The 24,919-nt window shown below is 45.6% G+C and overlaps 1 protein-coding gene across 1 annotated transcript; it reads left to right on the top strand.

Moving 5' to 3' along the window:
* Positions 1-35: 35 nt before the first annotated feature.
* Positions 36-24,819, top strand: AXDND1 (axonemal dynein light chain domain containing 1). The gene is made up of 25 exons (XM_054212885.1): positions 36-1,383; positions 1,866-2,047; positions 2,399-2,499; positions 3,145-3,271; positions 3,631-3,716; positions 4,859-4,915; positions 5,037-5,142; positions 5,893-6,014; positions 6,513-6,653; positions 7,087-7,191; positions 7,814-7,934; positions 8,539-8,640; positions 9,224-9,390; positions 10,253-10,316; positions 10,767-11,001; positions 13,717-13,924; positions 14,526-14,619; positions 15,303-15,511; positions 16,089-16,185; positions 17,137-17,247; positions 18,095-18,238; positions 18,387-18,518; positions 19,690-19,781; positions 20,634-20,785; positions 21,515-24,819. Exons 1-25 carry the CDS (start codon positions 1,296-1,298, stop codon positions 21,616-21,618), a joined length of 3,147 nt encoding a protein of 1,048 aa, XP_054068860.1. The 5' UTR covers positions 36-1,295; the 3' UTR covers positions 21,619-24,819.
* Positions 24,820-24,919: the final 100 nt, after the last annotated feature.

The following is a 24,919-nucleotide window of genomic DNA, read 5'->3' on the forward strand; positions in this document are numbered from 1 at the left end:
GTAAGGGCTGGCAGGTTTCGGGGGTCCCTGGCAGAGCCTCCTCCCAGCCGTGCTGCAAGTCTCCCCCATTCCGAGGGCAGGGAGTGGGGAGGGATGGAGACGGGCCATGCCGTGGCAGGCCCGAGTCTGGAGGTACCAGGCAGGGCCCCTGGCGGGGGCGTAGGGAGAAACTCTTACGCAAGCCTTTCTTCAGGTCCCAAAGAGCAGCAGGAAGTGTCAGAGCTCACCACCAGCTGCGAAGGGTAGTTGGGGTTTCATAGGCTGCGCGTGGGCCATCGCGTCTCTGCTGGGGGAGGGGACATCCTTGGGAGTGCTGGAGGGGAGCACGGGAGAAGAGAAGATAGCTCTTGGAACAGACCAGAGTTTCTAACCTCCACCCAATTTTATGCATGTTAAATTGGAGCAACTGCCAAACATGTATCAAGTTGATGATTTCTGCCTTTATTGTGGGCCTGAAAAGGGTTTGTGCGCCAAGAACTTAATGTGCTGTTCTCCAGCTGTGTGCCACGTGCTCTAAAGTCCAGCCTTCGCCGTGTCCTTAAACCGTAGCTGCTACAGAACAGCACCATTAATCTTCCCATCCTCTCTGGTAGGGATATCGCGTACTGCCAAACGGAGTTGTGAAAGGGAAAAAGTTTTCTTCTGTCAGAAGTTTTTAGTGAATGTTTATATTTTCTTTGCAAGAAACCATTTATGCAGTGAGACAAGAAACTACCTGGCAAGATTACTCCTTGATTACACCTACACCCACAAACATGTATCTGAAGGCGAAGAAATGTAGTTAACCTAATTAGAAACCACAGTACACGAGGATACAGCTGATAAGGAGGTCAAAAAGTTTTAATACAAAGAGCATTTATAAAGAACAATATGTATTGGCAAGGCTGGGGCGGGGGCGAAGGCTTCAGAAGAGAATTCATGGAGAGTATGAAACTAATGGAAATATGAATTTTTTTATTAGTAAGTCATGGCTAAGAAGAAAAACTGGTAAGATTAATAATTGGAGACCAATTGAATTAAATATCTGGCCCAGTTAAATATATAAGAGAAGCGGTTGTTCTTAGTGCAGTTTGTAGACGGAAAAACAAGCCCCCTATGGAGGATGTAGCAAAACATGGGGGGGGGTTCCGAACTGGTGTACCTAGTGTCAGGAGTACGGGGGTTTTCTTACAAGAAATAATAACAATAAAAGCTGTTAACCCAGTGAAGTACAAATTCAGGTTTCCTTCTGTTTCCAGATCATTCGCTGCTGCACATTTCCTTGGCTAAGCGTTAAAATAAAAGAAACGTTCCCCATGCCTAGGAGGGGAGTGCCGGCTCCGGGACCAAAAGCGGATGGAAGGAAGCGGAGCGGTGCCGGGCGGGCAGGGCAGGACCCGCCAGGTAGGGCTGGGGGCTGCCAGGATCCTCCGTCTGACTCCATCCTTCCAGCTCCCCCTTCACAGCGGGACGCTTCTCTGCATTATTTCGGTAGTTACTGGTATCTTAGCGTGTTAATATCTTTGCGGAAAGCTGACGGCTAGCAATCCCGGAGAAGGGAAATGGCTTTACGGAAACACGCAAACTCGAATTGTTTACAGCACCCCTCGGCGTTCGCGTACCTGGCAGCTTGGCGCGATTGTGTGACTAGTGCTTCATCTCCCATAGTCAGATGGTAACTGTTCTAGGCTTCGCCCAAGACCTAACAACTGCTAAAACCGCGATTAGCTGCCTGTGGTTTAGGTAGAGTTGATCCTGCTTTGGGATAAGGGAGTAAACATCTTGTCATGGTTTTTCTCAGCCCCGTATTTTATCGTTCGGTTTTGCTTTCTCTTTCACCAGTAGAATAAATGCTGCTGAAACATTTCTGACGTACAATTTTCCAGAAATCCCCAAGCTGAGTGCTACCTCAAGGATGCTTGATCACACCAGGCCTGTTTCTGCTTCCCTGGAGCACAGATTTGTTCCAGAAGAGGTTTTCCGCAGCCTGGCCTGCGCCAGCGGGTCTCTCTACAGCCCAAAGAGCTTACAGTCCCCGCAAACCACCAAAACCCCAGCGGGCTTCAGGGTGAGCGTGTTTCCATCTCTTGCCTCTTTCTCTCCAGAATTGCCTGTCTGTTCCCGGGGCAAAAGGAAAGTTTGCCGCCCTTGTAAGATAAATTTATCTTACATTGCATCACTTTTTCGGACGGCGCAGTTTGATGCAGATCCAAGGTGCTGCCTTCCAGGGCCTGCAAAAGGTGCTTCCACCCCGGTGCGGCTGTGAAGCCCCTGCTGAGGCTGTGTTGTCCACACCGCTTTCTTTAGCCCCAAGATAGAAATAACGATGCGGATCTTGTTCAGACAGTCACCCTGACCTCTCCCGCTCCTTGGCGCCTTTCTCGCTGAGAAGTGACAGCCACGTGTGCCTTGTCTGCAGGGCTGCCTGCAACCCCCAGATCGGCTTTGGCATTATCCTAATCGTCGGAGCAAGTTCAGACACCTGACAGACCACCCTGTCAGTTTGACAGGCGCTGGAAGGTAAGCAAAGAAGGGATAAGGAGCCCAGGGTGATGGAAAGACGTTAGAGCTGGGAACGCCGAGCTAGATCTCTCCCTTGGCCTTTTCTTTATGGTAGGTGGCTGTGCTGCCCAATGCGGATGGATGAATGGACTAACTGGCCCATCCGAGTTCGGGCCGGAGAGATTCGAGGGAAAGATGTTTTGGGCGTAATAAATAAAAGAGTTGCTAAACGAGCAATTCTTAGAACCGTCCTTCCAAAGGATGCCAGGCTCACAGGGATGCTCTGTGATCCACGATTAAGAAAAGAAGCTCTTCTGGCTTTAATGGACTTAGCAGGGAATAGCTTTACACTTCTTTTTAAATAAGCGATGCTTAACAGTGCTGGGAAGCGAAAAATGTTTTGCTCTCTATGGGATGTTGCATATGTATGTGATAGGATGCTGGCAGCAGATGCGAAAAATGGATAGGCAATGCCTAAAAAATGTTAATCTGTCTAAAAAAACCATGATCTCATCTGTCTTTTTTGGCCCAGGGGAGGGAGTCCTGGCCATGAGCCTGGCCTCGAGCTGAGCAGAACAAACCCATGTGTGGCTTAGGCTGGATGGAAGTTGGTGGGTTGCCTGTGGGGCGGGTCAGTGAACGAGCTCTTCCCCTCCATTTCAGGGATGTCTCTTACCTGTGTGACATTGCGGCTGGCCAAGAAGCTAAGAAAGCGATGCCCGGCAGAAGCTCTTTTTCTGAGGGTCATCGGGAGCTGAGAGGGAGCCGTGGTACAGTCCCACGTACTCCCGTGAGTGCTGCCATTCAGGTGGTTTTCTGTGGGTATCGCTAGCTGGGAGAAGGGAGGTCCTAATAAATGTGTCCCGGTGTTACCCTCATCCTAAGACTCATCGGCTCTCCTTGCGGCTCACAGCTCCCTGGCTTCCCCGCCGCAGTTTGGCATTAGTCATTTCAGTCCACTTTCAGGGGTAGATTGTTTCTGTCGGGCTCTGGATGTGTGGAGCAGGAAAGGGAAAAGCAGCACGAAAAGCCACTACGTGAGCTTCCCTCTCCGGGCTGCCAAACCCCTGTCCTCTTTGGGAAGGAAGCAGGATTGTGTTCACATCTTTTACGCTGATGTTTCATGCTCTCTCTCTTTCCCATCCCTAGCGAGTCACCCTGGCAGATACTCTGGTTCCCAAGGAATTTCACATCGTGAAGAACAGGGGAGTTTTGCCCTTGAAGTACTTCGATGGGTGAGCGATTTCTGGTTTACTAGGGTTTGTCCTCAACTCTTCAGAGCCAGGACATAAAGTGATGAGAGGCTGAGGATGCTGCCCAAATACACCTCTTGCCGTTGGGAAGGGGAGAGTATAAGTGGGAGCAAATCCCATGCTAATGGGCTATAGTTAATCCTGCAGAGCAAGGTGTGACCCTCCTTTTCTTTGCCCCTGCTGCTTTGGGGTGGCTAACAGAGAATGTCCTGAACACTGGTACTGCTTCTCAGGGGGGCTTCAGTAGCCGGTCATGAATGTAAGAGCTGAAGCCTGGTTTGATCCCTTGAGGCAATTTTTGGAAGTTTTTTGCTACTGTTTTGGTTTTGTTTTTTTTTTTTTTTTAAATACATAATTTTGATTAGTTTTTCTGTTTTTCTTTTAGAATTGCTTTCTGCCACAAAGCCGGGCAGGCTCTGGGGGGTAGTTCTTACTCTCGCTTTCTGGTTGTATAGACCTGGTGGTGTCTCGAATCTGACCACTCTCGGGGTTTTGTTTGTTTGTTTGTTTGTTTGTGGTTTTTTGTTTTGTTTTAATTTTTCAGGCTGTGAATTTTGAATTGAGTTTACCAAGCCTTGCCCCAAAAAAGGCAACTGAGGCTCCCCTTGGTCTCTCTGGACAGCTTACTGAATTTAAAGGAGATTCTTTCTCATTGTTCAAGGATTAAAATACTAAGATTAGGAGTGAAATCCTCACAGCTTCTTTGCCAACGTGATGTAACAGAACACTGTCACCTTATTTCAATGGTGTCCTGAGATCAGTCTCTGGGTGGGTTTGGTGTGGATGTGGTGCTCTTCTGGCCCCACCACTAACTTTTAAACCCATCGGTCACTTCTTAGCCAAGTACCATGAGAGGTCTTAAAGGGAGAAGGTTCCTACAAGATTGGTGTCATTAGTGGCAAGAAGAAGGAGTTCCAGGTGGGGGAACAGCTGCGAGAGGTTCAATTCTCACATTAGGCTCTAGATGCTTCCACTGAAGAGCAACCCTGTAGACCCTTCTCTGCCTCTCCAACCTGCGTCAGCTTGTACATGGGACAAAGAGGTTGAAGGAGAGAGTGGGATCCCGTAGCTAGCACTGGAAGGATTCCTTTCTGACCAAGTCCTAATATTTGTATTCGTTTCAGTAAATACACAACGCTGCTTGAAGACCGTGAAAAGAAACTACGGCTGTTCCCATCCATGTAAGTATCACTCTGCAGGAAGCTGTTGTTGGAATAAAAACAGCTGTTTGAATTTCACTTCCTGGGAAAATATCATATGGTGCTCTACAGGATAACGATGTGTGTCTCTCTGCTCTGTCAGGAAACCTTCTGGGAGGTTAGAGGTCATCCAGCTGATGGAGGTGATGGACAGCATGTTGGAAAAAGCTGGAGTAGACAAGCTAATCAGAGTAACAGGACCTTCACAGGTAGACAACTTGCTTGGACCCGAAGAACTTTCTTGTACCCAGAAAAATAAGATCCCATTTTCCTCACTGTTTATCCCTGATGTGCTTAAGGTGCCTCCTAGCAGCTAGTTTCTGCCCAAGCCAGCTGTCTGTAGGTCCTGTAATAACCAGGGATTTCCTCTCCTGAGCTTCTGCCCACCTTCATTTGATCCACAAAGAACAAGCGGTTAGCTTGCTGGTGTAGGAAGTTACGTTTCTGTCAAAAATGCCAGAAAGGAATGCATTTGGCATTATTACTACAGAGGAATGAAGGCAGTAGCTGTCTCATCTCTGCATTGGGAGATAGGCTGCTGTTACAAAATGGGCCATGGGAAACCTTCATACACCTAAAAAGCAGATGCCAAAGAACATTTACTTGGCCTTATTTCCTGTTGTTCTTGCACAGTAATGGAGAAGGTTTAAATGGGTGGGGAATGATTTCTGAAAAACACAGAGCATTGCCTCAGCAGGAACTCCAGCTGGAATTAGCGGAGAAGCTCCCATGGACGTTGACAGGAGGGTAGTCAGGATAGTGCACAACATGTTTGAAAACGAACCTGTGAATGCATGCAGGATAGCTCTTTCCCTTCTCCTTTATACCTTCAGTAGTGTTTTGTCCTCAAAGGGAAACCTCCTTCAGAAGAAACGAGAGATCTGTGCTAACCTCTGTTGTTGAAGGAGTAGGCTGGCCAGGCTCTGCAAGGCTGTGATTTCTCTCGCCTGTTTTGCCAGCTGCACAATGCTCTGGAGCTGATGAAGGCGGAGCAGAACATCTACAACATTGTTTTCCATGAGCTGATTCGGCAGGTCAGCGTGGACTGCATGGAGAGAGGACAGCTGCTTTCAAAGCTCAGGTCATCATTAGCCAACCACCCTTAATCCCCGCCTTGATTTATGGCAGTGTTCTCTTGGGAGCAGCATAAGCTATTGCAGATTGTTCCTAATGTCCTTGCTCAGCAAAGCTCGCCCGTCGCAACATAATCGGCGTGGGGTCTGATGCCAGGAGTGAAACAGGATTCCCCTGCCTAGTCAACAACCAGGGCTAACGAGCCTCTGTTAGGTAATCTGGAGCTTGGAGTCGGTAGCGCTGTGGCCACACTTGACAGCATGGGCACCTTATTGGTGTAACGTTCAGTGGAGGTTTTCACATGTAGAACAGCTGGTGTTCCCATGCTCAGATTACTGCTATTTGCAGCAATTAAATTGTTCCAGAGTTTAAAATCCCCAGTCCAACCACTCAAAAGATTGCCTTCTAGATAGCTTCCTGTGCAGTGAAAGGAAAGGGTCTTCAGATGGGGTAAGAGAGAACTGGACTCTCAGGCAAATACCCTTTTTTACTCTTTTTACTGCAGGCAGAGGTACGTGGGTCTCATGGAGCGGGTTCCTGAACAGATGAAGACTCTCTATAAAAACATGATGGCACAGCGGGTGGTCAACAGACACATTACAGAAGAACTACTTCATTTTAAAGAATCTGTTGGACAGCTGGCCAGGTATGAATCCTGCCTGATCCTAAGTAATTATCTCTATGCCCTAGGCTTAGGCCATTGATTTTGTTTGGTTTTCTAATCTTCCTCCCATAGGAGCAGGAAGACAGTGTTAGGATTTGAAGCAGAGCTACAGGGACCACCCTTGAGCCTCCTCACATTCTCACTGCACCTTCTTAGTGCCAAATAATGTCAAAGCCACCTCCTTTTCTTACCAAGCTGGAGGTTCTTTGGTGGGGGACTGCGGAAACGGGTTGCTGGAGCAACATGAGTGCATGGGAAGAGGAGGTCTTCAAGGTGCCTTTCGCCCCTACAGTGTGATGACTGTAGGAGGAAGAGAGCCCTGTATGATAGTGTAGGGCCCACCGGTCTGCGTCTGCCAGAGTAGAGACCTTTGGGTTGGGCTAAATTGCATTAATATCATTCCCTGCTGTTTCAGCGAGCTGTGTGAGGTACAAGAACATGACCGCAAGGTGACCAAAGAAGCAGAAAAAGCTCAAGAGGAGCTAGCTGCAGCCACGCGGGGAGCTAAGGCAAATATAAAGTAAGTTGCTTTTGAAGTTGAGGTTGGGAGATTTCTGCAGCCTGCTGGTATCATTCTTTTGGGGTTGTTGGGAGGACGAGGGGAGGATTGGTTTCATTCTGGGGAAGAGAACTTCACTGTTTATGACAAATGCCATTATTTTTCTATAAATCCTAAACTCCTCAAAGGGATAGAAAGCTGTTCAAAACTTTCCTAGTTTTAAGACATGAAAGCTGCATTCATTGCTCAGGTGCTGGCGTTCCCTTTTCTTCACCCCACATTCACAGCTGTTGAGCTCTTCATAGTCTAGCAGAGCCTGAACTTCTGAGGGCCTGTGGACATCCTCAGATACCTAAGAAATGGAGGATTTAGGTGGCTGGTATCGGAGTTGAGGTGAGTGCTTAGGCAGATGGATTCACTTACAGAGATTTGCATTCATACTGATCGGAAACTCACGATGGAAATAACAGAAAGGTGTTGTAAGGGCTCAGGGAAAAGGACCTGTGAATTTACAGGCTGTGCAGGAGGTGACCGAGGAAGGAAGGAGGAAGAGGAAATGGCTAAGAAAACCCTTGGGAGAAAGACAATAAATGTGGGTGAGAAACACAGGTGCACGTATTTCATTGTCTTTCTGTTCTTCTAGCCTTTTGGAAGAGTATCGGGAGTTATACGAGTTACAGAGAGGACGACTGGAAGAGCAAGTTCTGCTGGTAGCCCAAGAGAGAGATGTTTGGAGCTCGGCAGCATATGACCTGGCTCTGAAGGTAGGTGCAGGAGATCAGTCATACTTTGCAAGGTACAAGCCATCAGAGCGAGCAGTCTTGTTCCAAAGGCAGATCCATCATCCCAAAGAACATTTTTATTCAATATGATTGGGTAGTAACACATCTCATACCTGCCCTGACCTCATTTCCTGAGGTCTGTTGTATTTCACATGTGTGGTTTTTAAATAGAAACTGGTTAATTTACCCAGCATTTCTGGTACCAATCTCCAGATTCGTGCAGGAAGAACTTCGGTGAAATTAGTATTTCCATTCAGAGATCGGTTTGACTAAAAAGTTTCCTATTCCTCATAATTTAGAATATCATCGCCAGATTCTTTACACTTCCTCACAAAATATCATTCTTGGCTAACTCTGTGCTTCCTTGTTTTGTGTCCCTCTTGTTTGTGATCTCCTACTTTATCTCCTTCAAGTAGAAAATCTGTTCACAGAACTTCTGGGGCTGTTGGGGAGATCAGAGATTTAATTGTCAGGAAAGTGGGCTCAGCCACTTGATCTCCATTTCATTTATGGTAAAGCTCCCATGTTACTGTCAGACGCCTCTCCTCTCAGAAGAAAACAGGGCAGATAATAATGTTTCTTTCAGATAATAGACAGAAACCGGCTCACATTGGTTCGCAAGCTTCATGTTAGCGGAAACACACTGATCAACGTTCTCAAGCATTTCATAGTCCTCTTGGCCTCAAAGGTAGGGGCCCATCTGTGATGTGTACCTGTTCAAAGTGTGTGTATGCGTGGCTTACGTAGCTCTACGGTTCTCAGTGAAGCATTCGGTTCTTCAGTTGTTATTTGAACTTTCAAATCTTGGTCTAGTTTCAAACAAGCATTAAAATTGGAATGAGTTCGCTCTCTGCTTTTCTCTCTTTACTCCACGTCCCCTTTTCTCTGCCTCAAACTTTTCTTTCTCCTCTGTTTGCCCTTTTTCTTTGTGGCTTTCTTCCCTCTCCCTGTTCCTTCTCCATAAAACCCAAACAGATCCAGGCTAGTGTAATTTTGGCCTCATAGGCATGGGGCTGCATGGTATCTCAGTAGCATACAAGCAACAAGGGGTCAAGTGCTCGGTTCTGGCATGCCCTGGGAGGGTGATCCACCCTAGTCTCGTCTCAAAGGGTTTGTGAGGGCTGTGCTGTGGAATTACAGACATTTCCCAGATCTCTGATATGTACATGTTTCGGAATAGCTAGGGCAAAGGGAGAATTCCTCCAACTAGGATCAAACTAATCGTGACTGACAACAGTCCCTTTTCCCACCCTCTTGCCCAACGCATGCAGGACACAGGAGACCTGGCTGATCTGCAGGAAGAGACTGAGCAGTTCAGGGAGAGATTGGGTCATATTGGAGCAGAAATAGAGCGTTCCGAGGCGTCCAGCCAGGGGAAACTGCAAACTGTCTGCAGCAGCCTCAACAAATGGCTTCAATACTTCCATTGCAGTGACTTGTGAGTGGCCCAGAGGGACTGGGGGTAGCAGTCAACTCGCTCAACCTTTGCCTCGCGACAGTAGGTCTCGCTGGCCCAGTGCAAAGCGTGCACTGACTCTCAGGTGCAGTAAGATTTGGTGCCATTTGTACATCCCTCACTGCTCTGCTTTTCTGCTCAACACATGTATGTCAGTAATCACCTCCCTCGTGGCAACTCCAAAGAAGGTTCGTGTGGGTTTGTGGTTGAATTCAGTGGAGCAAGGATTGTCCCCTCCTGCTGCGAACCAGAGTGTCCCTTCTGCAGTTGTCGTTGCTGTAACAGAATTCTTCTATTTGGTTCATTTTAGCTTGAATGCACACACATTAATGCTTCAATATAGCATTTAATTCTCTGATGTACAGATACAAAATGAGACTCTAAGACACATGCTGTTTCAAATCCAAAGTCATTTTTTATGTTAAGGTGATTATGTTTTGCAGGCTTTTTGTTAGTTCATTGTGATATATTAAATAAAACAAAGTATAAATGCAAGCGCAAAATGCAGACACATACACAGCGTGTGCATTAACAAAAGACACCACTTCATAGATTTCAATCATTGAGTTAATAATGTCTGAATTTTCCATATGCGCTTTGAGTTTCATCTTTGCTGGAAGCAACATATTTTCTTAACTGACACCCAGTGTCCACATTAGGCTGAGCGAGAGAACAAAAATCTCTGGTTGAGCGGGGCCTGGTGGGTTTTAGTTCTCGTTCAAGTTACAATTTGTATCACAAAGCTGGTATGTGTGGAGTACGTGTCTTGACTCTTGGTTTTGCCTTGGCTACTAAAGGAGTTTGTTTTCTCTCAGTTCTCACCCCTTCTTTCCCTCTGCTTTAGCTCCTCTCCAGTGAATGAAAAACTACGAGATGAAATCCTACAAGATATCAAGAACGTGATAAACGTAAGATTTTGGGGGTTGGACATATTATTGAGTGGTATCTGCTCAGCAGATTACCACGCGTTAGCTGAGCCACAGCAAGCATCTCTGCCAATCAAAAATGTGAATGAAAACACATTAGCCCAAATCTTTTGTGCTGAAGCTTAAGCTAAGAGTCTACACAAGAGAAGTTCTAAGTGACAAATACCATAGCTCAGACAGTGCGTTAAACTTAGTTGTGCATTGAGCACTGTCCAACGACAGCTCTGGTGACTGATAAATTATATTAATCTGTAGAAGCGCTCAGACTTGTCACCAATAAGTTTCCAGTTTATTGTGCTATTTAGTCACTGTGACGTCTTTATGCTCATGGATTCATCACACTTCTCCTACCTGTCTTCCATCGCCTTTCTGTTGCAACCAAGGGGCAGCCCAAAATTTGGGGGCATGGCGAGCTTGCTACTTTTCTTCCAGATACTAAAAGCAGACCTGCAGCAGTATGGCGGGGAGGCGCACCTGAGAAAGACAGAAAGTCTGAGGAGCGCTGCCAGCCTGCAGGAGCACTGGATGGAGCTGGGACAAACGGTGCTGAATCGACACGGGGATTTTGCTGGAGCATTGCCTCCGCAGCACGCTGCCCTGGAAGAAATAAACCAAAGGGCCTGTCAATTCTACCAGCAATACAACATAAGGATAAGTGGGAATCACGGTAAGGAATGACAAATTCTGCAGTTCAGTCTTTCCTTGGGGACGCCAGGAAAGTAGTGGGTAATAAAGGACCAGTTGACATAATTTGTACTGCCTTTTTCCAAAGTTAAAAGCTAAAGTCTGACCCCCAGATATGTGCTGGGAATCAAGAGCATTCAGGGGATAAACTCCAGGAAACTTCACTTGCGGTCACATGTAAAAAGAATACCTGAAATTTTAAATGTGATACCGTGCGAAGAACATGCAACGCAGATCTGACAGAGGGAAGTCATGTGTTGTGTTCAGAGGGAGCATGGGAGGTTTGTGATTATGGATGGAAAAGAAAATAAATGTAAAAGGAAAGAACGGATGTTTAAAATGTAAAGTAAAACATCACTTTGGAGATCATTAACCAGATAACACTGTCTCAGAGGGTAATACTTCTTTTTATTACGTTACCATTAACACAAAGTTATCTTAATCTAGATATTGAATTATCTTGATAATAAAGTATGTAAATAAATGTTTTCTTTGCTGATATAAAGTTATCATGTTCTGTGTAAGATAACAAACATACATTGGGTAATTTGCAACTAACCTTCTCAACCTTTGCCTCTGCAAGACCTTGACTCGTTTCTGATTTCAGAATTGTTTCATCTCTGATGTTTTTTTAATCATCGTATTTCCTTTTAGCAGACTAAAACTAAACTGAACGTGCGCTGTCAGGAACTGCTAGGTGTGCTAAGCGGCTTCTCATACTGTCGTCTTATTCTTTCACTCAGGGTTATCCTGTGCTTTTCTCTACATTATCTTATGCTACATGTTATATTTCAGCCTACTGAAAGCTGAGACAGAATGACAAGTCTGTCCATCTTAAGAGACGCCTAAAGGAAATAAATATTCCCAGTAGTTCGCATTAGAAAGTGAGAGACAGAAGAAGGAATGAGGCCATAACTGGCCAGACATTAGCACGGCAAAAAGTTAACTGCAGACTGTCAGAAGCCTCGATAGTTAGTTGTGATCTGAACAAAGGGCGAGGCAGCACAGCGCAGACATCTGATCCAAACTGCTTCAGCCAGTGAAATCCAGAAAAAAGGGATTTAAACTTATTTTAACAAAGGCTTTGGGAACTGGACCACAGGGAACATATTTTCTTGATCCATACAAGGAGTGTATTTTGAATGGCTTGGATTCTCTTTTTTATTATGGCCTTTCATAATGGCCTTTCAGTAGAAATGACAAGGTACCCCTTCTCCTTACGTTGCACCCCTGGTAAGAAACAGTGAAAATGAAAGAGGTTATAAGGAATAGGTAAGAGAGAATACTAAGAACATGGTAATTTTGTCCTGTAAGGCAGTGGCAGTCAATTACCTGAAGTATTTCTCAGTTACCTGAAGTATTTATTATCTTCTAAGATCTGATTACCTGATCTCGAGCAGCATGTGCCAGAAATACAAAGGGTTTGGTATTTGATGACAAGGGTTAGAGATGCAGAGAGAACAATGAGATATGAGATTGTTTTAGACGGGAGATAAAAGAGAGGACTTCTATGAAATCTATAAGGTTTGGCTGCTTTTATTCAGTCTTCCTTGATCACTTCTTAAAGGCTTTACAGTGTACCTTCTTTGTGAGAACAAGATGGTTTTGACTCTGCAGTTGGCACTTGGGTCTGGAGTGATCTCTTCAGTGAGCTCCAGTTAGATATTCCCTTTTCCTGGGGACTCGATTAATTTTATAAGATAAATGCAATGATATAGACAGCCTCCACAAAGCAAGCCGCTATTTAATAAGGATCCAGACTACTGTGTAAGGGGTAATATGGCTAAACCACAGCTAAGCGATCAGAAGTGACTGTTCTACCTCATCTCATGCCCTCCTGGGACCCACCTCCTTTTTCTTTCCTCTTAAGCTGATGCTGCATGGCAGGAAAACTTAAGCGATTTCATTCCTACCACTTCTCCTTGGTCTCCTCGTTGTTAAAAACTAATGTCTAGTTGTGGGACTCCCATTGTGTGCTCTGAAACTCTCCACCCCGTGGAGGGTAACCTCCTCCCTTTCTTACTAGTCTGGACATCCCAACACCACTTCATTGCACTACTCCCAGTCCAGAGGATTAACCAGTTCTACCCCACAGCTGTACAGTGGGTGAACAAAGCTATGCATCAAAATTAGTGAAATATTTTAAAAAATTATCATCATCTTCATGTGCATAGCACGCCATCTTTGCTAAAAGATGTCACAGAGGCCAGGACATCACCAGGATTTAAAGAAAGCTTAAACATTGGACATCAAGAGCAAACATTGTTACATTTCAAGCATATTCCCCGATAAACAGAGAATATCCATCAGCATGTGCCAGATGAGGGAATGAGCAAGTCATTTAGGACCTTGTCCATTCATTTTTGCACATCGGTGCATACCGTATCACCTGCGTCTTTGAAGAGCTGGGTTGTAACTGCAAAGCTGTTTTGAAAAGAGTTGTATTAAGCCTTTATGCAATGAGGGAGCCAAATCTGCCAAGGCAAGAAGGAAAGTCAGGGCTGCAAATCAAGCCCATTTTCTTTCAGCTTGCTTTGAATTCAGTGCTTACTAAACAGCTCATTCTTAGTCCTAAGTGTAGCCAGTTCCCACATGGGCTGATCATCCCTCTTGGCATCCCTCTTTGAATCCAGCTTTGTTTTTGTTGGCAGAGAGAATTATAATTAAAGGCTCATATCTTCTTCCCCTGCGGTCACAGCTAGGTTTTTGACAGCCTTGGTGAAAAGTATGGAAGATTGGTTATTCGAGGTGCAAAAGCTGAAGAGAGGTTCTGGCATGCACAAAGCTGAGCTGAAGGCATTTTATCACAAGATTCCTGTGTGGCTGGCCCAGGCGACTGCAGTGATGAGCTGTATAGGCTCCAGCACGTTGGATGAAGCTGAGAGTGATGAGAAACCACATTTCCCGTAAGGACAGAGGTGTTAATTGTGTCTGGGGTGGCCTTGTACATTAAACTACACTCCCAAGAAAAGAGAATTTTTTATTTTTTTTTGTGGGGACCCTGGCAGTGGGATAAACGTGATCAGCTGAAGCATTAAAATGATTGGCAACTGCCTTTCATCTGCTTTGATTTGGCAATATCCGTGGAAACAGTTGGTGGTTTCAATATTGCTCCTGGAACATCACTGTCTCCCTCAGAACTGCCACCTGCTTTGGAAATCTTGACATTTGAAGAAAACCAAAAATATGTGATTCACTTACAGTCAGATTTCTGGGGGCGTATGCCTCCTTGTGGTGCTCCATTGTCTTTGATAAATATCATCAGGAAATAAATTATTTGCAGAGCACATGCATAACGTAACAAGTAAGAGATTACTTGCAAATGCCAAGTTTGCCCCCAACTATAGCATTAATAAAAATGCCAGTATCATGTTTCCAGGATAGGGTCTTCTAAAATACATAGTTTTCCTTGAGTTGGGAAGCAAAAGGTATCTTTGAGACAGGAGATCCTCAGGTCTGGTGCACTAGAGGTCACTTTGTTTCTGGATTTGTTTTTTTTTTTCTCAGGGTGGTACCTAGGGAATTTTTTAAGATGATTCAGCAATGGGTTCTGTCCATGAATAATGAGGTTGAGAAGAGCATCACACATCTTAATGAAAAAGTAAGTGCAAGCCTGAAACTTCTAGGGGTAAGAGCACTATATCTACTATTCAACCTTTCCTTTAATTTCCGTCTGGCCAGAGCGCAAGTATGAGGAATGCTTGTTTCTCTTTTGACACTATCTTTCCCATTTGAGTTGAGTTGTGGCTTTTGTCTTCCAGCCAAAGGAGCAGAGGAGAACTCTAAAAATAGCGGTGAGGTCTCCTATATGGTACATGAACACAATTTTATTGTTTCATCTTTAGCAAGCATTTCCTTTGGAATAACATTGATATTTCCGGTTCAGAGAACTGTTTTGGCTGCTAGCTCTCTGTGGTTTTTCTTCTTTCTCCAAGGATTGTAGACCAGAGACTCTCACCATGCATTTTTAAAACATTCTATAAGTGTGGTGTGTGGTTTTTGGTTTATTGCTGAATTCTGGAAAAGAGAAAGCACCATGTGGCTGATAAGCAGCATATGATCCTAAACAAGAACTGGGAGAGGGACAGATCCATGACAGGAGATGTGTTTGTAATGGGAATGAATATGGGAGAAAAAGTAGTAAAACCAAATGTTTCTGTCATTAGGTCAGTTTGCAAATTTAACTAGGTAGGACATAGACTTCTGTGAAATGCATCGACTTCAGAGTACTTGGCAAGACCAGTCATTTATTACTGATTTAATTTGCTCTGATGTTTTGTGCAGGTGACTGAACTGCACCAAAACCTGACCCTGTGGCTGGTGAATTTGCTGAGACACATGACAGCGGACCGCTTGTCCTGGGAGCGTCCCCAGTGGCAAGAGTCAGACACTGAGACTGATGAGGAGCTCAGGCTTCTGGAGGCTCGTAAGCTACAGCATAGAGCTGAGGAGCTTGTTGCAGAGATGGGCAGACTCTCTGGCTCTATAGTCAGGTATCAGCAGAGGTTTTCAATTTCATCTAAGGGGGTTTTCTCAAGAAAAAATGCATAGTGTGTTGGGATCATGGCGACAGATCCCATCAATTCGTCTGTCCTTGGATCTTTTCCTAGGTCCTAAATGGGCCTTACTGGAATTTGTAGGGAGTCTAATAAGATAGGAACACCTAATGAGAATGGCAGTGCCTGCTTTATACCTAGTACTGCTATAAAACATGCTGGCATCTGTGATTGCATGGGCTCTGCCCACCCTCCTGAGGGTGACCGCTGGAGGACCTAAGGGAAGTACAGGCAGTGAGTCTGCAGTCCAGGTCACCTGGAGCAAAGCCTCCACCTGATTCAGGATCTGTGATCACACGTCCACTCTGGGTTAGTACAATACTGGCATGCACAAGCTGTCCAGGAAGTCATTGTGGGAGTGGGGCGGGCAAAGATTGCTCTTCTGGAGACTTCTCTACTGCAGAGGTCTGCAGATAGCTCCTGCACCTTGCTGACAGCAGCACGATCCTGGCTGAAGGTAATAAAGCATTTGAGGGCTCTTCTGCAGGGCTGATGACATTCTGCATCTTTGCAGCTCCTGCTGTGATATTGTCAATGCAATCGTTCGAAAGAAACGGTCTGAAATGGATTTAGAAGCTGATTTTGAGCTGGAGGAGCTGAATAAGATCAAGGTAAAAGTTGCCTGTGTTTCCAACTGTCTAGGTCTGGGGTAGATGAGACTGCATTTGCTTTGTAAAAGGTAGAGAGAAATATATGTGAGGGTTTCAAGGAGGAGGAAGACTCTTGTTACTCCAGTGGACTACCCTGGTCCCCCAAGTTTCCTACTGACTCCGCAGTCCTGGAAAGCAGACAAGCCTGGATCAGGTCATGTTCAGTTTTAGTATTTTCCTACCCTGTTTCAGGGTACATATGTAAGGGCTCTCCTGTGAGATTTATTTCATGAGTGGCAGTAGATTCACCTCTGGTTCAAAGCTTATCAGAGCCATGTACATCCAGACTTGAGTGGCGCCTAGGAGTCCCTAAAGGTGCTTGGTGCAATATACAGATGAAGTTGAAACTTTTTGCAGTCAACTGACCTGACCTGCCACCTCCTTATTCTACACTTGCAGGTAAAGCTCTTAATTGATAACGCTGTCATCGTCAGTGTTTAGCTGAGCTTTGCCTCCACTTTAGGAATGTGACAGGTAGACCCTTCCTAAAGCCCAAGGCTTCCTTGAGCACAGGGCAAATTGCTTCAAGGAATGTAAACACCTTCTCTGCAGGGACTGAAAATACTTGTGCTTCTGTTCTGCGTTACCTTAGCAAGTGAAAAATTAACCCCTGGGATTTCCACTCATTTCTCCCTACATGGGCTGGGGTAGTGACGGTGCCAGAGATGTTCTGCACTGGCCTGAGGAGGAGCTTGTTGAAGGAGTTAGTTGGTGGGAGTGATTAGCCAGTGACAGAAAGCTTGGAGAAATGGGTCTTCCTTTTCCTTTGTAGGGTGAGGATGGAAGGGTCCGGGTAGGTCCCTGGAATAAAGACAGAAAGGTGGAATTATTTAATTGACTGAATGAATATAATAACAGCTAATTTTCTGCTCAGTAATCCTTGAATAATAATTTTCTTTTATGTCTTTCCAGACTGAGTATTGTAATTGGATTCAAGTGTGTAGCCTTCTCCTTTCAGAGATCAAAGGCACTCCAGTCTCCTTTCTGGATTTAGAAAAACTGAGAAATCTATTTGGATCGGAGGTATACATAGACTGTATTTGCTGTTTTAGGTTGAACCAGTTTGAACGAAGGTCTGCTTCAAAACTTTACCTTAAGGAAGTAGCTACAGTTCAGTTTGAGGGAAGGTTTCACGTGGAGACCTGCACGCACTCAAAGCGGCAGCTAAGAACTATGAGGTGTTATGACTGCAAACTGGTTAAAAATCACTGCTTCTTGTGAGGTCAGGTCTAAGGCAAAGCCAGAGCTTTAGTGAAGCTGGGACATTTTACCCTACTGGTAGATCAGTTCCCTGTAGCGCGTGATAGCTTTTGCTTCACCCATTGGTGTGGACTTTAGCTGGAATCCTGGTGGTTGCCTTGCCCAGGAGACCAGGCTGAACATCTGATTTAATTCCTTATGGGGGTAAATGGATGTCTGAGACCGCCTGTGGCAATTAGATGCGGTTTATAGATGGTTGGCCTGGCATTGGTCTACTTTCATACAAAACATGTTAAATTCAGATGATGAGGAAATGGATTTAGATTTATTGTCTTGAACAATTTGTTTGCATCAGTTCTGAACTCAACCCCCCAGCAAAGTGACATTGTTCATGACTTTTTGTACAGCCAGTGCTGTAGCTCGCTGCTGCCTCTCTTTTTCTCCCTGCCATGGCCTATACAAAGCAGGTATGCCACAGTGGGTCCTGCTTATGTAATGTTCAGTAATTAGCATATTCATTTGTGATTTGAAATACATTCATACTCCTAGCTGGCTGAAGTCCAAGCCTAAATATGCACAAGAGAAAGTCAGAGACCGGTTAGATTTGCCTAGGTTACTTGGATGGACAACGGGACTGCGCTACTCACCTGATCCTTACGGTGCCTTACAGGAATTGCAATTGAAGCTTAAGCTTAAGGACACTGTCATTTCTTCGACTCAGGAAGAGCCTGAAGCTGAAGATGCCAACAGTGATAGGAAACCCATAACAGAGGAAGAAACATTAGAAGTAAAGGAGGAAATTGCTATTATGCAGGTGACTATAGTAGCTGCAATATGCTACTTTCCTGCAGGGCCTTTTTAGTTATTGCTTGGTGTATGCGATGTGAAACATGGCCTTACAGCTGCCTTGAATGCCACTAAGCTAGGGGTATCTCCTATTTATTGTTCCTTTTCTCTCTCAGCAGCAGCCAGGTGCTGGTATGGGTTATGTGACTGAGGACAAAGAAGCTACTGCAGACATGATCAGATATGTAGGACATGACTCCAACGTCCACCTGAAGTCTCTGAAGTCAGACGTCGTTTCAGTCACAGGGGTAGGAGTCTCCACTGCATGAATGGTTTTAGCCTGTTGGCAGAGATTTGGAGCTGAGTTTTAGCTGTTTACTCTGTTATGAGACCCCCTTTAACACCTGTGTCAGGCCTGCTGGGGCAGTGCAAGGTGCTGGTGTTCTCTCTGATCCCTTTTCTTTTGCAATTTTAAATAATTAATAGCACAGTTACCACAGCTGCAATTTGTCCTCCTGACAAATTGCATTACTGCCATGGCCCTGGGACTTCTGTGGGATCAATAACAGGTGATACGTGTAGTCTGAACCAGGAGTATCTGCAGAGACTGGCATGGTGAAAAGAGTTTGGTGACAAGCACATGGGAGAAGTTGAAGAGGATTCAGAGTTTCAGGGAGATCCCACAACAGGGAAACAAGAAGTTCAGGTTGTTTTGGCCTCTAAGGTCCTTGTTTTCTCCACTTGTCCGTGGGATGGTGCTCTTTGGTAAGCTTGCTCTTCAGAAGTCATATGGGCCTGCCTTTTGCAGTCATTCCGTGGCTAGTCAGTCATACAGAGTGGAGCCCAGAGGTACAAGAATTGTGGATCTTTAGCAAACCGTCACTGGATGGCCTACTCCTGCTCAGCAGCGTTGCTGAGTGTGCCTTGCCCTTCATGCTTTAGAGGTGGGCAACTAGTGCAGAGTGACAGTGGGAGGCGCAGGAGTGTCTCTTTATGGACTTTGATTTGTTTTACAGAAATTAATCCCTGGAAATCACAATTACTTTCCAAAGCTTAGAGTAGGAGCCTTTTAACAGTTACTTTTACAGAAACACCATGGTTGTCTTCTTCAGATGAAGAAAACATATGTATGCCTGTTGGACCCCGTGAGAAGCTGCCTCTTTCTCTTTTATTATTGTTTTGTTAGTTTTTTCACTCCTGGTCAGGCTACAGCCATCTCCAACCTCTGTAACCCAGTGAATGCACCAGCAACCCAAGACTAAGGGCCAGTGAGACTTCCATGTCTGAGTCAGAAAAGCATTTTAGTCTATTTTTAATGCTGAGATCAGTTCAGTGTCTGAACTAGCCTCCGATTTTACATGTTTTGCTGATACTGAGCTCTTGTTTGTGTTGTGACTGTGCACTGAGAAATCAGCACCAAACCAGGCAGCATTATTGATTTCATGGTCACTTACAGAAGGTTTTGCTCTTCCCAACCAGAGGGAGATGACTGCCACCAAGCCATCCACTCTCTTTTCACAGAAAGAGTTTGAAGCCCTCGCAATGCTGGAACATCTGCAAGTGCAGCTCCTGTGAGTACTGGTCCTGTGCTGGAGGCGTGAGCAGGGGAGGGTTTCATCCCAGGCAAGTGCCTGTTCTGCTCTCTGATAAGGTTCTGCTTCTCCGATATCTGTTGGCTTAATTTTGGGTTTCCTTCCATTCTGATTGTCTTGGGCCATTGACTGTGATTTATGTTAGCTGAAGACATGACCCACGTCAGCTCTCCTTCACCTCTGTGCAGTTTTTCTGTACTCAGGAGATACATTGCAGAGGTACTCATGAGGGTTTTCTGCAAGTCTTCTTCATACTTCAGGTCCTGTTAGCACTGCAGGGTGCTATGTGAACGCAGCTGAGCGTTTCTAGGGCCTGCTATTGCCCAGGAGCTTGGTAGGTACAGCCACGCAATGTTGTGCCTAAGTGTGGGGAAGACAATGAAGGGACGCTCCATGCAGAACCACTTTAAGGTTTGTGTTTGGTAATGACTTCCATGCTTAAGCAGTCTTGGGCACTCTGAACTACATTCCCTCATACTACTTGTGTTGTCGGTGAGCTTGCATTATCCAGGGTAAGCCCATCTCATTAGCCTTGCTAATAGAATTGACTGTGCTCTGTATTTATCCTTGAACAATGAAGATCAGCATCTCACCCTTTGCTAGCAAACACTGAGTTTTAAAATTAATTCCATTTCCAGGGTTTACATATAGATGTGCCATGAAGTCCCTCATAGATCTTTTAACAATGCCCTTCTCTGAAACCATAAATGTGTTTTATAGAGTCAGCCAATCCTACTGAACACTTCAGCTTTCTAAATCTTTCTTTTAGGTATCCCGCCAGCAGCTGCTTAGATTTCAGCTTTCAGCATTATCTTTGCTTCTGTGTTTCAGAGAAACAGAGATCCGTGCTCAGAATGCAGAGGAGAGATCTGAAGGTCTTGAAGAGAAGCTGGAAGAAGCTCTGCAGAGAATCAAAGAGCTAGAGAGTGAGCTGGAGAAAGAAGTGAAAGTCATCCCGGAAGCCACACACAAAGAAGGGCAAGGTCAGGAGAATCAATATTCTGAGCCCTCTCCTAGACTCACAGAGGGAAGCAATCTTTGAGGACACCTTATTCATCTGTTTAGTGCAGGACCCTCTCCTCCTGGGCACACCCTCGGGTTTTGTCTAGACTCTTTGTCAGAGGCCAAGCAAGGAGGCTTTTACCATGACTCTAGATCGGGACAGAAAGAACTGCTGAACTTGGTCTGTTTTTGAAATAAGTAATTATGTTTGACTGACATATGACACAGGGTCTGTATCTAGGAGATGACTGTAATTGGCTTCATCTTCCTTGTAAGTGAGTGTTCCCTGTTAAAGTCAAGAAGATCTGTTTAGGATCACTGATTTTGGGGTAGAAAAGAAATCATTTCAGGTCCTCTGACTCAGAGGCCACAGACCTTTTGTGTCTACAGTATAGGACATTATTGCTGTCTCCAGGAGTTGTTTGAACACTGCTGACCTACTGATCACGCCAATATGGTGTGGCAGGGAGCTTCTTAGGTCGCATGTTTGTTGTGGATGAAAGCATTTCCTTGTGTCCTTTCTCAACTGGATCTGCAGAGAGATAAGATGTGGAGAAGAAGAAAGAATGAGAATTAGAACTTTTTCCCTTAATCCTTCAGTGTGTCCTATCTCTTTGACATCAAAGCAGCAGGAGAGGCTAATTTGTTAAGAATGTGATACCATGGGCACATTTTTTACTCTGCGGTATGTTGCTTTGTTTTTCTTTCAGAAAAATATTTCCAAGAAAGCGTCTCAGAAGTTGGGGCCTGCTCCTCAAGTCCCAAAGCTTCTACCTCTGACCAGTCCAAGGGATCCAGAAAAAGCGAATATTAAAGAACAGCAATGCCTGAGTAGTTTCTAGTGCTCATTCATAGTAGCATCACAGTCCCAATCCACTGCCTTACTCCTCATCCACTACCCCAACATCTCTGTGCTATCTCAGCATTTATGCTGTTCTTCTAACTGGCTCTTCCACACCTGTCGTCTTTGTCCTCTACCTCCTCCCAGAGCTCTAATATCCTTACAGCTTGTCTTCCTTGTAATATCATTGCTACTTTGACTTTCTTCTACCCAGATCTCTCCCGCCTGTGCACCCTCCTCCCCTCCCTTTGCCTTGTGCTTGCCTCCTGTTTGTGTTCATCGGTCTCTCTTGCTGCTCTATATCATTCTGCCTTATCCCCGTGGGATCATGCAAGTCAGTCGTTTGCATCTCTTTCTTCTTGTATCAAGGGGTTTTTTTTCTCAGTGCCAGCATGGCTTGGTTGTATATCCGATAATGGGTACCTCCTCCATCCCCTGGGCTTTAGATGATCCATTTACCAGCTGACTGGTTAGGAAGAAATTGTACAGAATTGTATGGACAAATCTTTGTTCATCTTTGAATCTTCTTCTTTTCAAGGTCTTGTCCTTCTTTCAGAAAGCAGGAAGCAGCCTGAAGCTGTGCATGATCCTGAAGGCCTTTCTCGAATTGCTGCCACAGGAGAACTGCCTGTAACCAAGGTCACAAAATCGGACTTCAGATGATGCCAGTTCACCCGCTCAGTGCACTGGGATGGCATTTAAATGCCCCATCTCTCTGTGATTTCTGTGTTTGGTAACTGAGCCCCCTAGCTCCCCATCTGCAGTACCCCTACTGACTCAATAGTCCGAACTGCCCAGTCAGGGGGCCACCAATGTCTTCTGCCTCTGTCGGGTCCCCAAGCTGGGGCAGTCTGTATAGTTATAAAGCTCTCCAAGGCCAACAGAGCTGCCTGGGTTTGGCATGACTGCAATTTGACCCTGTCTCAGCTTGGAAGAGCAGGCAGTGAAACTGTCAGGAATCACATCGGCTCAGACAACCCCTGCCAACTCCCTCAGAGTAAATTCTGGTTTGGAAACATCATATATTCCTAATCCTGAAGTACGTTTTTAAATGATGTTTTCCTTCTGCAAGGTTTTTGAATGTAATATCTCCTGAAGGCAAAATGCAAGTTTTTGCCAGCTGTGGATATGTAAAGGAGAGAAGATCCTGCTGGAACTGAGGATGCTCTTAGCTATAACTTGCCTTTTCCGTAACTGCAGAAAAGTTACATGTTTGAAAAAGCTATGCCTGACTTCTGCAAACATGACTGCAAATAGGGTAATGTGTGTGGCCTGATGTAGTACTGCATGTCTCTTGACAGTTGTTTCTCAGGCTAAGACTTGTTCTTTTGAGACATTTTCTGTAGAGATGTTGGCCCTTGATGGGCCAAGGGATCTTGGTCTGGATGGATCATTTTACATGGAGTTAGAAATGCACACAGAGAAGCGTTCAAAGAAAGGATCATCTGCAGCTCACTCTGTGTAGTATTATGCCCTTTTGCCCTAGGTTGGGAAACAGGGGGCTACTCCAGCAGCATGAGAAACAACCAGAACCAGCCTTAGAGAAGTAATGACACAGCTCATGTTCGCGAAGTGGAAGATTACAGAGCTGTTCAACTTCCCAGAGCTAGTTTTCCATGAGTGGATCACTACTGAGATCTATTACAGACACATAAGGAGGAGCCTTTCTCCTGAGAGGACTGCAGTGGCAGAATGATTTAGATGTGAGGTTACACCTGGAGCACGGATCCTTGTGTGATCACTGAGAAGTTCACAAGTGGATTTTTCCCACTTCTCAGCCACTTGTAAGGGGGCTGGCTCACCAGTAGTCCTTGCTGTAAAAAGGCCGGCAAATACTTGTGGAGCGAGCATTATGGGTGCATTGAGTGTTGAGAAGAGGACTCCAGGGAGCTGAAGGGGCTGATTAAACACAGAATATGTGGTACTTAGTAGAAGTGGGATCCTTGTCCTTTGCAGCAGTATTAAGCCAGTATTAACCAGCTATCCTCGTAACATAGCTGCATTTAACAGAAGTATTACCAATGATATGTGCCAATGTGCGTGAGTGTTACCAGCAGGGAAAGTGGAACTGAATAAAATGAGTGAAAATGCAAGAGCGAGCGACCCCTGCTAGGCACACGCATGACGGCCAGCTACTGTGCGGGCAATTAAGAGAAGGGCCACAAAGTGCCCTCTGTCTTGGCCTCTACAGACCAGTAGCAGCAGAATGTTGGGCCTGGGAATGGCCGTATGAGAGAGGTCTGCTTTGAAGCAAGGGGAGATGCTGCAGGTCAAGTAAAAGGGCAGCAGCAGAGCTGACATCCAAAAGGGCACCAGGATCAGAGAAACCAAATGCAGTGGTAGTTCCTTTGACAGTCCCCCATATTTTTGCCAAGGGAAACGATTGCAGTATTTGTAGGTTCCTGGTCATTTCAAATAGCCTTTGGCAGAAAAAAACAGGAGTGCTGAGGATTATAGGACTTTAGAGGACTTTCTCTGTTCCTTCACTGTGTCTGGAGGTTACCAGGGCAGCTGCAGCAGGCAAAGGTATTACTGTTCTCGAGTACTGGCTCTTTCCCAGCGGTGCTGGATGCCCTCTTGGCTGCTCAGTGGGAGCTGGTTAAACCATCACCTCTAAAATGTTTAGAGATGCCCACAAGCTCAGATCTTGTCCTGCCTCACCCCCCAGTGGAAGCAAGCAGCAGCACAGCCTGCCTTTCTTCTGCACAGATGATGTGCCTTGCAGGGAAGTGCCAAGCCTTAAAAGCTGCTCTTTTCTCCTCTTCCTTTTCATCCTGTTTTAGAACCAGGGCAAAACACCTGCGTTGCCTGTGTGTGTCATGTGTGCATGGGTGGTGATCGAAATCCTATATCCAGGACTATGCCTGGGACCCAGCTTGTTCCCTCATCACAGAAGAATGAGGCTGGCAGCACCCACGAACCTGCCTGAGTGCTGAGCCCCTTCCTGCTCCCCCACCAGTTGTCGGGCTCCCACCCCTGCCTGCCCGGCTGTTCAGTTTGGGGTGGGGGAGTTTGAGTACATACGGGCTAGTCTGTCCTTCCTGCCAAGGTGATGGGGCAAGGATGGATCGAACCCAGGGGTCAGGCCCAAGGGTGTCAGGGTGCATCTGGCCCTGTGAAGGGGAAGGGATGACACCCCTCTTCCCTCAACCCCTGCTCACATACACGCCAGACCTGCTCCTTGTGATCAGTATTTTTCCCTTTCCAAAACAAGCAGAGGCTTCTTCCGTGTACAATCCACTTTATATTACAGGCTTGGGCTGCTTTCCCTCAG

This window comes from Rissa tridactyla, chromosome 8, assembly GCF_028500815.1.
Source record: "Rissa tridactyla isolate bRisTri1 chromosome 8, bRisTri1.patW.cur.20221130, whole genome shotgun sequence".
NCBI lineage: Eukaryota > Metazoa > Chordata > Aves > Charadriiformes > Laridae > Rissa > Rissa tridactyla.